The sequence below is a fragment of the Nomascus leucogenys genome, chromosome X, assembly GCF_006542625.1.
Source record: "Nomascus leucogenys isolate Asia chromosome X, Asia_NLE_v1, whole genome shotgun sequence".
NCBI lineage: Eukaryota > Metazoa > Chordata > Mammalia > Primates > Hylobatidae > Nomascus > Nomascus leucogenys.
In genome coordinates, this window is record NC_044406.1 from 14232278 (window position 1) to 14245271 (window position 12994).

General features: G+C 41.9%; 1 protein-coding gene across 5 annotated transcripts in view; it reads left to right on the forward strand.

Annotated features, from left to right (window-relative positions):
• CA5B (carbonic anhydrase 5B) overlaps positions 1-12994 on the forward strand; it is a 109951-nt gene that overhangs the window by 68604 nt on the left and 28353 nt on the right. For all 5 annotated transcript variants that reach the window (XM_030807155.1, XM_030807154.1, XM_030807157.1 and 2 more), the window contains one exon: positions 7159-7353. In XM_030807155.1, coding sequence (XP_030663015.1) covers positions 7212-7353 — 142 coding nt within the window. In that variant the 5' untranslated portion in view covers positions 7159-7211. The remainder of the gene's footprint in view (positions 1-7158; positions 7354-12994) is intronic.

The window sequence follows — 12994 nt, forward strand, 5'->3', positions numbered from 1 at the left end:
CTGCTCGGAAACCTCCATTGTCTCCCCTTTTTAGTTAGAGCAGTGGTTTTCAGCCTGTGGTAACCCTATTCCCCTCCCCCAGGGAACATCTGGCAATATCTGTAGATATTTTTTGTTGTAACAACTCTGGTATAGGGTGGAACTGGCATCTATTGGATGCTAGCCAATACCGATGCTGCTAAACACCCTACAATGCACATGACATTCCCCCACAACCAAGAGTCATCTGATCAAAAATGTCAACAGTGCCAAGACTGAGAAACCCTAACTTAGAGAAAGAACCCTTGCAGTAGCCCAGAAGTCTTGATCTGTCATCCATTGCCTGTGAACCTCATTTCCTACTGCCTTCCTCCTGGTTCACTCTACTCCTGCCATATTGGCCTCCTTACTATCCCTTGAATATGCCAGACATATGCCCACTTCAGGATGTTTGCCCAGGCAGTTCCCCATGCCTGAAATGTCCTTCCTTTAGATAGCCATGTAATTAATTCCCTACCTCCTCCAATCCTTTGCTCAAATTTTGTCCTCTCAACGAGGCCTCCTGTGAACAATATATTTAAAAATATAACACCCTCTCTCAAGTGGCACTCCAAATTCATCTTACCCTGCTCCACTTTTTACTAGACATATTCAAATTGTCTCTACAACTGACTTGTTTATTACATTTGTTGTTTATTACCTGTATCCTCTACTAAAATGTGAGCTCCACAAGGGTAAGGGCTTTGTTCTGTTCCCCAATGAACCTAGAACCATGTTTCATACTTAATAGATGTTCAATTGATATCTTAATGACAACAAGAATAAAAGAGTGATAGATTGAATGAAGGATGGTTAAAGGAATCACCTCCTCACTGACTTTCCTGGCTCCACTCGCTCCCATCCATCCCGTACTCCATTGTCAGAGTCATCAGAAACCATCACAGCTTTCTCCTATACCCATGGAATAATATCCAAAAGACTTCCGGTCTCTTGGAAGTTCATATTCCCCAAATTAATCTCAAATCCTCATCTAGCCCCACCTCCTGCTGCATCCCCTGGGCATCTGCTTGGCCAGTGCATTGACAAATACTAATAGCAGACTTGGAATGATGGGAAGTTCAGAAATACTCTTGGCTTTCTTTCAGAAAAACAGGTTTGAGGTTTGTGGGTTTTTGTTTTTGTTTTGTCTAAAGGAGAAAAAGAAAATCTTCAGAGTCAGGGTCCCCTGCAGTGAGATCAGCGCCATTCTGGGGCACAGATAGAGGTTCAGACTTTTGGACCACTACAAGCAATCTACCACTGAGTGTGAAGGAGAATGACCGAGAGGGTGAAGGTGAGGGTGAAGTCAGGCCCTCTGGAGCCCTCCTGCCCCCTAACCCTAGAGAGTCAGTCTGGATGTACAGGAGAAACTTCCTCTAGGCCAGGCGTCATTGGCCTCCAGCCTTGGTGTCGTGCAGACAGTGTGATTGCAGAATGCAGGGCAGTCCTCAAGGCATGACCATGGCCCTGGCCGTCAACCCCAGCCTGCCATGCCTCAGTGCTTTCCAGATGGCTCTCTGTGGAGCAGAGTCAAGGGTCATTTCCCAGATGTCTCTGAGTGCCATGCTAGCAGGCCTCAGACCCACCCCCCACCAACAGCCTCTTGTGCAGGGCCCTGTCCCTTGGCCTCATGTGTGTTCACTCATCTGTTTATACAGCTCTCCTGGCTGGCGGCCATGCCCTTGGCCTTGTCTTATCACAACCTTTCCTTTGAAGGCAAAGCCCACATATCCTTTCTGTTGACTTTGCATTGTAGTTGCCATCAGCTTCCCAAAATTACTATGTCTCATTCTAACTCGATTGTGAGCAAGAAAGGAGGCCTTTTCCACTTGTTTGCCCACATTCCCCTGACACTGGAATTGTTTATTGAGTAAACCTAAGGTTCTTCCCATTTTGACTCCAATTGTTCTCTTCGGCATTGGGGCCTAATCATCCCCTGCCGCCTCCTCATCATCGGGGAAGGTTCCCCTGTCCATCCCTCTGCCTTTGCCTCCCTGTTAAATTGTCTCTCTCCTACGATACATTTTTCAGATGCCACCCTTCCCTGAAACTTAGAGCCCCTGCGCCATATATTCTCATTGCACTAAATCAAGGCTGTCATCGTGTCCAACTTTGATTAAGAAATTTCTGTTTAGGGCCAGGCACGGTGGCTCACACCTGTAATCCCAGCACTTTGGGGGGCCAGGGTGGGCAGATCACCTGAGGTCAGGAGTTTGAGACCAGCCTGGCCAACATGGTGAAACCCCATCTCTACTAAAAATACAGAAATTAGCCAGGCATGGTGGCGGGCGCCCGTATTCCCAGCTACTCTGGAGGCTGAGGCAGGAGAATTGCTTGAATCTGGGAGGCGGAGGTTGCAGTGAGCCGAGATCACGCCACTGCACTCCAGCCTGGGTGACAGAGCAAGACTCTGTTTCAAAAAAGAAAAGAAAAGAAATATCTGTTTAATTATACTAAGTAAAATAAGCCAGTCACAGAAGGACAAATACTGTACGATCCCACTTACGTGGGGTACCTAGAATAGGCAAATAAATACACAGAGACATAAAGTAAAAGAGATTGCCAGGGGCTAAGGGATAGAGGAGGAGTTCTTGTTTAGTGAGTACATAGTTTATGTTGGGGATGATGAAAAAGTTTTGGGTACAGAGGGTGGTGATGGTTGCACAACATTATGAATGTATTTAATGCCACTGAATTTGTACATTTGCATCTGGTTAAAATGATAACTATTATATATGTTTTATCACAATTTTTAAAAAGGTAACAAAAAAAGACGTATTTGTTTAAATAGTTTTTCTTTGTAGATTGCAAGCTTGTGGGAGTGGGGAAAGAGCCTGATCTTTTCGTCTTTACACAAGCACAGTGCTCAACATGAGATAATCGCTCACTGTTGCTTCAGTTCAGGACTGGAAATCAATGGAAGAACAGTTAAGGCAAGCTTTTCCCATATCTTTTAGAAGGTTTTGAAATTTCATTTTAATGTCAAATCAGTTTTATCACAGGGAATCCTGATTAGTTGCAATTGTTTGTTTGGGGATATTTATTGGCTTTAAAAGAAAACAAAAAAAGATACTAAAAGTCATCCAAAATGGCTATTTTCTTAGCTTTTTGCATTTATACGATGGGTAGCATTTTAACAAAATCAATTTGAGTAATAATAACTTGTATTTATGTAACAGCAGCTTTTTCAGAGAGCTTTCATAGCTTGCACCATTTGAAGCCACAGAAAGCGTCAACTTCTTGTTTTTTTGTTGTTGTTTTTTTTTTGAGATGGAGTCTCGCTCTGTCACCCAGGCTGAAGTGCAGTGGCACGATCTCGGCTCACTGCAGCCGGCACCTCCCGGGTTCAAGCGATTTTCCTGCCTCAGCCTCCTGAGTAGCTGGGACTACAGGTGCACGCCACCACGCCCAGCTAATTTTTTGTATTTTTAGTAGAGATGGGATTTTACCATGTAGGCCAGGATGGTCTCGATCTCCTGACCTCATGATCCACCCGCCTCCCAAAGTGCTGGGATTACAGGCATGAGCCACCGCACCCAGCTGAACTTCTTGTGTAGTGTAACTGAGCAAATATTTTTCCTGCTCCTTGGGTTCTAGATTCTTGCATAAATTTAAGGGTGTACTTTAAGCATTAATCTTAACCATTTCAGTTCACATTATTGTAACCACTCAAGGGATTCTTCCTGCCTGCTGCACAAAGAAAGACCATGGGGCATTGTAACCGCCCAATGGGTTCACCTTGCCCGCTGCCTGGACAGAATCGATTTACCAAGACAGGGGAATTGCAGTGGAGAAAGAGTAATTCACATAGAGCCGACGGTGTGGGAGACTAGAGTTTTATTATTACTCAAATCAGTCTCCCTGAGCATCCAGGGATCAGAGTTTTTAAAGATAATTTCACGGGTAAGGGCTTGAGAAGTGGGGAGTGCTGATTGCTCAGGTTGAAGATGGAATTATAGGGGGTTGAAGTGAGGTTTTCTTGCTGTCTTTTGTTCCTGGGTGGGATGGCAGAACTGATTGAGCCAGATTACGGGTCTGGGTGGTGTCAGCTGATCCATCGAGTACAGGGTCTGCAAAATATCTCAAGCACTGATCTTAGGTTTTACAATAGTGATGTTATCCCAAGGAGCAATTTGGGGAGGTTCAGACTCTTGGAGCCAGAGGCTGCACAACCCCTAAACTGTAATTTCTAACCACTAGCTAAGTTGTTAGTCCTGCAAAGGCAGACTCATCCCCAGGCAAGAAGGGGGTCTTTTTGGGAAAGGGCTGCTATCAATTTTGTTTCAGAGTCACACGATGAACTGAATTCTTTCCAAAAGTTAGTTCGGCCTACGTCCAGGAATGAACAAGGTCAGCCTAAAGGTTAGAAGCAAGATGGAGTTGATTAGGTCTGATTTTATTCACTGTCATAATTTCCTCAGTTATAATTTTGCAAAGGCAGTTTCAGCATTGTAGTAAAGAAAGAGTTTAAGTAGACATGAGGCTGGCCACACCATGTGGGAGGTGGAATTAGTACTGAAATAATCTCCTCCAAAGCTCATAGGTTACGGGTTTTTCAAAGGCGGTTTAGGGGAATGGGTGGGGGTGGCTAGGCTTGCTGCTGATGTTTGAGGAGGAGATGAGATCAAAGTGTCCTTTGATTTCAAAAATACAATGAGGGATAAGTTGATAGGATGTCTGGGAATTTGCTTCAAAATAAGCTGGGGAGGAAAAATGGCAGGAGGGGGGGTAGAAGAAGTATAAATAAAACTTGATTGGCCATGAACAGACAATTGTTGAAATGGAATATTGGGTACGTGGGTGGTTTTATTATAGTGTTCTCACTATTCTTGTATAAAATTGAAGTTTTCCATAATAAAGTTTTTATTAGTTAAGAAAAACAAAGCAGAGTGAGATTCTAAATTGAAGTTGCCAATGGCCTATTGTTAAGTCTGCTCAGTTAATTCAGTTAAGGAAGTTATTTGAAAACAAGGGTGCTAATGACATGGCTTCGTTTTCTGGGGTAAATACCCTGGGTTCGGTGTCTCACACGGAGAAGATTAACAACACGGACACACACATGGAGTTCAGGAGAGGAAAGTTTAATAGGCAGAAGAAAGGAGAGAGGAGAGCAGCTCTTTCTCTTGTGAGAGAGGCGTCCAAAAATGGGAAAAGTGGCAGACTGCAGCAGATTTTATAGGCAGGCTTGAGGAGGCGGTGTCTGATTTACATAGGGGCCACAGATTGGTTCGACCAGGTGTGACATTTACATAGCACGTGGGAAGGCTGGTTGCCCCACCCTAAATTTATTTTGCAAAGGGGCTTTCTACTTGGCCAATGCCATCTTGTCCGCTCCTTACTGTACACTTGGCTGGCAAAGGGAAGATGGAGCCGCCATTTTGAACATGCCTAGTCCTAAGTAGTAGTTTTCTATTGGCACAACTGCCAGCATTCACCTGTGCAAGCTTCCAGCTTGCTTGTCTATGTCTGCAGCTCAATTTTACAGGCTGCTCTTTGTTAGAAAAGAAAGTGATCTGGGGGCTGCTTTTTATTAAAAGGAAAACCTTACTGAGGGCTCCTATACCCTCACTATCTGCCTAAGTAATTTCTTCTTAACTCCTATATCACTATTATTTAGCTCAAGTCACCATCAAGATAATCCCTTGAAAGTTGATTACCAGTCCATGTTTGATATCCTGAGTCAAACATTTGTATCTCTTAAATAAGGTGCATTTTGACATACATGCTCCATTTAAAAACGTATATACACAAACACACACATAAAACTATAAGCAGGCCAGATGCAGTGGCTCACACCTGTAATCCCAGCACTTTGCGAGGCCGTTAAGCAGGAGGATTGCTTGAGTCCAGGAGTTGGAGACCAGCCCAGGTAATATAGTGAGAACCCCCCCAACCCCCATCTCTTAAAAAAAATAAAGTTAGCCAGGGATGGTCGGGCACAGTGGCTCACAACTGTAATCCCAGCACTTTGGGAGGCTTGAGGTGGGAGGATCACTTGAGATCAGGAGTTCAAGACCAGCCTGGCCAACATGGTGAATTCCTATCTCTATGAAAAATACAAAAAAGAGCCTCTGCACAGGCCGGAGGGAAAGAAAGAAGTTGGAAGGCCTGAAGCCCACCTAGCTGGTGGGCAGGCAGGAGTGTAAATGGATGTGAGGCTGAGATCTTAGCAGGCCCAGAGCACATGGCCTTGCAGCCACACCACAGTCATGGTTGCACAAATGATGTCCTGAACATCTGTTTGAATGTGTCTCAAGTACTTAGACTAAACACTTCTAAATCTGTAGTGGAATGAATGTGTAACCAAGAAGAATTGATTTTTTTTTTCAAAATTTCAGAATGGAATAGGGATAGTTTTCAGGGAAAATGGATGAAGCAGTATTGTGGTGGGGAAAGTGTTCAAAGTTAATATTACCATAATTTCAGAACACCATAGTGAATACCTTGGAAAGCATCATCTTCATCTTCTGAGACTTTGACTGTGACCATGTGAAAGGTAGAGAGAGAATTCAGGATTAATTTTGTCTGTTTTCCCATGTTCAAGGGCCATTGTGTTACACCTAAAATTGGCAAAAAGTCATAGATTATATTTAAGCTCAGATTTCAAAACTGCCCATGACTGTTTTGGCAGGATGTATCTTGGGTTTTTTGTTTTGTTTTTGTTTTTGTTTTTTGTTGTTGTTGTTTTGTATGCAATCTAGATGCAGATGTTTGTTTTTAGTCAGACAGCCTGGAGGGAGCTTTAATGTTGGGGTTCTTCGTACATGTAAATACCATGCTGGATAATTAATTGGGATTTCCTGGAGCAATGTTTTTTTTTTTATTTTAAGAAACTGTACTGTAAACAGTTTTTCATTCTTGTGGATAAAGAGAAGCTTTTCTCTGGATTTCTAATATTTGCCAACCCTGAGGGAAAGGCAAAGCATGTGAGTCAGTCCTCAGGACCCTCCCTGCCCTCCACTGAGGGGACCAATGAGTTTGAGGAACAAGAGTGGATAAACCGTTGACTCCCATCTGCCCTCCCTCCCTCCACCTCAGGGTGTGTACTGCTAGTCTGAATATTGTCCTACTTAGAGGTTTCTCCATCATCTTAAGTTTCTGTTGTTTACAGCTTTCCCTCCTCTGCCCTCATCCCTCTAGATTATTAAGTTCCTGCAACTTAACTGGGAACTGATCAAGATTTCAAGCTAAAGATGGTGGTGATGAACAGCCTGAGGGTCATTCTTCAAGCCTCTCCAGGCAAATTGCTGTGGAGAAAGTTCCAGATTCCGAGATTCACGCCAGCGAGGCCCTGCAGCCTCTATACTTGTACTTACAAAACCCGGAACCGAGCCTGTGAGTACACCACTTCCTTAAAGAGAACAAAAAGGGCTCCAGCCTGAGTGACAGAGTGAAATCTCATCTCTTAGAAAAAAAGAAAAAAGAAAAGAGGGAGCAAGTGTGTAAGAGCAAAAATACTCGTCTTTATAATAATCACACTTGTTAAACATTTGTAGCTATGCTGTCTTTGGCTTTCCAGTGTAGGATTATATGCCTTATGAACTGTGAGAATAACTGTTTCTCTACTGATTCATGAAAGTAAATGTAGAATGTTCTTTCTTGACTAATTTTAGCATGTTAAAATGATGTCATTCAGAAACTGGACAGGAGACAGATCCCGGTTTTTAATATTTTGGAACCTGTTGTTTATTATTTCTTGGTAGCAATTGTCTTTTTTTTTCTTTTAAACAAAGTTTGATGCACAAACCACAAATTATTTCTGGGAACCTTAAGTTTCTGGAAGTTGCATGTAAATGTTTGTAAACAGTTTACTAGCTTCAACGTTCTGGAATATTCTGTCCTGGGTTAGGAATTACTGAGTTAATTCTAGCTGATCAGTTTGCAAGTGTGTGCTCTGCTGTAAGGATGGAAGATTGAATGAGGCAGGAAATGGTTTTCCTCATACCTCTCTCATCTCGTTCCCCTCCTGGAAATACAAGGCATTGCCCATGTCCGGATGTGGCAGGGATTCTCCACTGCTGCATGATGGACATTGAGGATGGATGATTGTGTGTTGTGGGGAGTTGTCCCGTGCCCTGGAGGGTCTTTAGCAGCATTTCTGGCCTCTGCCTACTAGTTGCTAGTAGCACCCTCATGAAGCTATAACAACCAAAACTGTCTGCAGACATTGCCAAACATGCTCTGCGTGACTGCCCTAGAGAGGGCAGTTGAGAGAATGGGAAAGGATAATGTGTGTATTTGTGGACAGATAACTTTGAGTTAATGGAGAGATGAAATGGCTAAGTATTATCATTAAGGAGGAATTTTTCATGTTTTCCATTATTTGAAAAACATTGGCACAGAGTTTTCAAATGTTGGGCTGCACTGAGGTCTAGGTTTCTCCAGTTGAGTGTTTATTTTCTTTGACCCCATATGCACATAATAAAAAGATTGAGTAAGAATGGAATGCTTGTAAATTAGTAATGCTAATCTAGCTACATCCAAGGGCTTGAAACTGCTCCACAAATATATTTTCACTGTAAGTTTATTTTGTTTCCTTCAACATCGACTGTGTTCTTTTTCAAATAAACGGACCAGAGGCATAATAAATTTCTGGTTGCTAGGTGTGGTTTCCTAAAAACATGCCACATCCTACCGAGACTGGCTTATTCTGAACACTGGCACTTTGTGGTCTAGGGTTTATTTTGGAAAGTATTAGTAGTTTTGCCTTTTTTTTTTTTTTTGACAGTTGAAATTAAACATCCAAATCCGGTATGCATATGTAGTTAGGATAGTTTGCTGCTTTTAGTGCTGACAAAGAAAAAACAAACAGTAGTGGCTTCAGGAGGGGCAGCTTTACTTAGTGAATTTCCCACAACAGATGACATGTTCTTGTTTCTAAGTTACTAGGAAAAACAGGGGACAGTCACCGTTTGATTTTGTTTGTAGCATATTACACTGTTCCAACCTGTTTGCCCCAAGAATAATATTGTGTTCTTTGCTGCTCTGGGCCTTTGAGCAGGTCCTATTTCTATATTCTGGACCCTCATCTGCTCAATTGTAAAGACAATTCTCATTGTTTCTGACAGCTCAGTACCCCCAACAGAAGGCCAGTGTACACTTGTGACCAAGAATGACCCCAGATTCTTGAGGGTTTGAAAAGATAACATGTGTTAATGAAAAAAGCCAAATTCTGAAATATTTGAAGAGGTTCATTCTGAGCCAAATATGAGTGACTGTGGCCCATATGAGTGACTCAAGCCCATGTGGCCTTGAGGCTTCAAGAGGTCCTGAGAACACATGCCCAAGGTGGTTGGATTACAGCATGGTTTAGGGAGATGGAAGTTACAGGCAAGACATAAATCAATACATGTAAGGTGTACATTGTGAGGACGAAACTCTGATTTTTTTTTTATCTTGCCCAAATTCCTATCTAAGGGGTCTGGGGAGTCATGCCCCACAAATCATAAATTCTCACCAGATGGGTTTTATTCAACCCTATATTTCATGATTTACTTTCCAAGCTGACTTTGGCATAACATTACAAGACAAAGAAGAAAATCAAAATATTTTACCCTAAAACATGTTTCTCTGCCGTATTTTGAAATAGCCCTGCAAAGCTGTTCTGTGTGGGGGAAAATTTGTATCTGTAAAGAATCTCTGTTAACATAGCTAGATCTTTTTTTTCTAGACCCTCCCAATCCTAAAGAGATCAACAAAGATCTGAACAGGAAATATTTCTCATCTATTGTCTCTAAGGGCAGCCACTATAAGACTTCAGAAGAACTTTGGTCTCCACAATCTTTATCTTAACCTGAACATTCCCTTCCTACCAATCCCAGGTCTTTAGACAAACTCAACCAATTGTCAACCAGAAAATGTTTAAATTTACCTATAGCCTAGAAGCTCCCCCCAACCCCCACCCCAGCTTTGAGCTGTCCTGCCTTTCTGGACCAAACCAATGCATTTCTTAAATGTATTTGATTGATGTCTCATGCCTCTCTAAAATGTATAAAAACAAGCTGTACCCTGAGCACCATGGGCACATGTTCTCAGGTCCTCCTGTGGGCTGTGTCACAGGCCACAGTCACCCATATTTGGCTCAGAATAAATCTCTTCAAATATTTTACAGAGTTCGACTCTTTTCGTCAACACTTGGTTTGGCCTGGAAAGGTAGGACATCTCTAAGCAGGGGCTTACAGGTCATAAGTAAGTGGATTCAAAGATTTTCTGTTTGGCAGTTGGTTGAAAAAGTTAAGCTTTGCCTAAAGAGTTGAAGTCAACTGAAAGAAATGCTTGAGTTAAGATAAGGGGGATTGTAGAAGCCAAGGTTCTTGTTATGTAGCAGGCTTCAGAGAGATTAGATGGTAAACATCTCTTATGGGACCTTAAAAGGTGTCACATCTCTCCTGGATCAGGAAAAGACCTGGAAAGGGACAGGGGCTCTCTACAGAATGCACATTTCTCCCACAAGGGATGGCTTTGCAGGGCCATTTCAAAATATGTCAAAGAAATATATTTTGGGGTAAGGCTGAGTGCAGTGACTCATGCCTGTAATCCCAGCACTTTGGGAGGCCAAGGCAGGTGGATTACCTGAGGTCAGGAGTTCAAGATCAGCCTGGCCAACATGGTGAAACCCCATCTCTACTAAAAATACAAAAATTAGCCAGGTGTGGTGGTACGCACCTGTAATCCCAGCTACTCAGGAGGCTGAGGCAAAAGAATCACTTGAACCCAGGAGGCAGAGGTTCTAGGTGAGCTGAGATCACACCATTGCACTCCAGCCTGGGCGACAAGAGCGAAATTCTCTCCCAAAAAATAAATAAATAAATTTTGGGGTAAAATACTTTGATTTCTTTCAGAGCCTGCTGTCTGTCATGTGATGCTATACCAAGGTCAGGTTGGAGTTAGGTATTTTATTGCTACAAAGATTCTGTATGTCAGTCTTATGATCTCTATTTGAGTGTTAATGCTGGTCAGTTGTGCCTAAACTCTAAAGGGAGGGGATATAATGAGGCATGCCCAACCTCTCTTCCCCTCATGGCCTGAACTAGTTGTTCAGCTTTCTTGGGATCCCCCTGGCCAGGGTAGGGGGGATCCATTCAGTCCGTTGGGGAGCTTACAATTTCATTTCTGGTTCACATGTGCAAAGTCCTTAGCTAGTGATGTCACACAGTGAGGACTCAGTGTTGGCAGCTACTTCTAGTACTACAATTGTTATCCTCACCATAGGCTCAGTGCCTGTCTCAGATGTTTAAATCTGACCATTTTAAGAGGAGCCAAAGCAAAATAAGGAGTGAATGAAAGTAGAAGGTTGTGGCAAATTCGGAAAGCAGCATTTCAGGTCAACCCTGTGCTCTGTGCTAATCATATCTTTGAATCTTTGGCTGTCAACTCAGATTGCTGTTTGCTGTTATCTCAGGTAGCAGACAGTAACTGTTGATAGTCCTAACTTTGGAGACTTGTAATATAATAAGATAAAGATAAAAGCCTATACCTATTATCCAATGTGGAAATAAAATCAGTTTCCCTTAGGTATCATCTAGTGAAATTTAGTCTAATGGTCACATAAAAAGATTTAGGCATGAGATCTTAGACCATAGGAAAGTGCATTTAATAATTCTTAATTGAATGAAATATAAAGAATATTAGGTAAAATGGAAATGATACTGATTTGTTATTCCAATGATTCTTAATGTTGATGATCTCCCTACTTGTAGAAGAAAGAGAAACGTGTTAGGATAATAGGGACTAAAGAAGCCAGCAGTGTATAAAATGTAGCCACTAACCCCATGTGGGTATTTACATGTAAATTTAAATTCATTAAATTTTTATAGCTGCATATGCCTAGATCTTAATATACTGGACATTTCTATCATCAGAGAAAGTTCTATTTGACAGCAGTAATCTGTATCATAACTGTACTGTGTTTGAAAGTTATTCTATTATTTCCCCAATTAATTTTGAAGAATACAAATAAAGCCTGGAGAGTAAGAAAAAGCTTGTTTTGCAGTGTTTTCACAAAGAATTCTGAAATATAGACTCAGGATGCCCCTAGATTGTCTTTTATTAACATGCAAATAACCTTGAGAAAAAATGAGCTGATTAAGAGCCACTTAGAATTGCATTAATGGCCTCAGGGTTGTCTTCAGCTGCCTGGGACTGACAAATAGCCCTGGAACTGACCATCAGGAAATGTGGGCTTTAGTCTCCTGTGCTGATAACTGCACAGGTATCCTGTGGCTAATGGACTCGGCATCCAAGTTCCTTTTATAGCCCTAATGATGCTCTAACAAGGCAATTTGTGATTCTGCAATCATCCTCAACCAAGTCATATGGAGGCTCCCTGTGTATACACCCATCACTGCATTAAGGCCAAGGCCTACACAGTTATCTTCAGTAACATGAGTAAGTAGCACATCCCTCATAAAAAGGGCAGTGCATAGCAAGGGACCAGATAAAAAGCACATGAGGGTATAAGGCAATGCTTTCCGGTAGATAAATAACGTAAGCCACAAATATGAGCCATATGGGTCATTCTATATTTTCAAATAGGCCAGGTACAGTGAGTGGCTCATGTCTGTAAGCCCAGGACTTTGGGAGGCCAATGTGGGACAATCGCTTGAGGCCAGGAGTTTGAGACCTGCCTGGGCAGCATAGCAACACCCTATCTCTACAATAAAATAAAATAAAAATATGAGTAATTCTATGTTTTGTAATAACTGCATCTTAAAAAGTGCAAGTAAACAGGTCAAATTAATTTGACTAATATACTTTATTTAACCAAATATATCTAAAATATTATCACTTTAACATGAAATGAATATAAGAATTATAAATGAAATTTTAATATTATTTATTTTGTACTGAGCCTTCGAAGTTCCTGGTATTGTACATTTATATAGTACAATCTCAATTTAGACTAGCACACAGGGACAGTGCTACCATATTGGGGAGCTCAGGAACAGAGAGAATAGGTGTTGAGGAGTAAGAACAG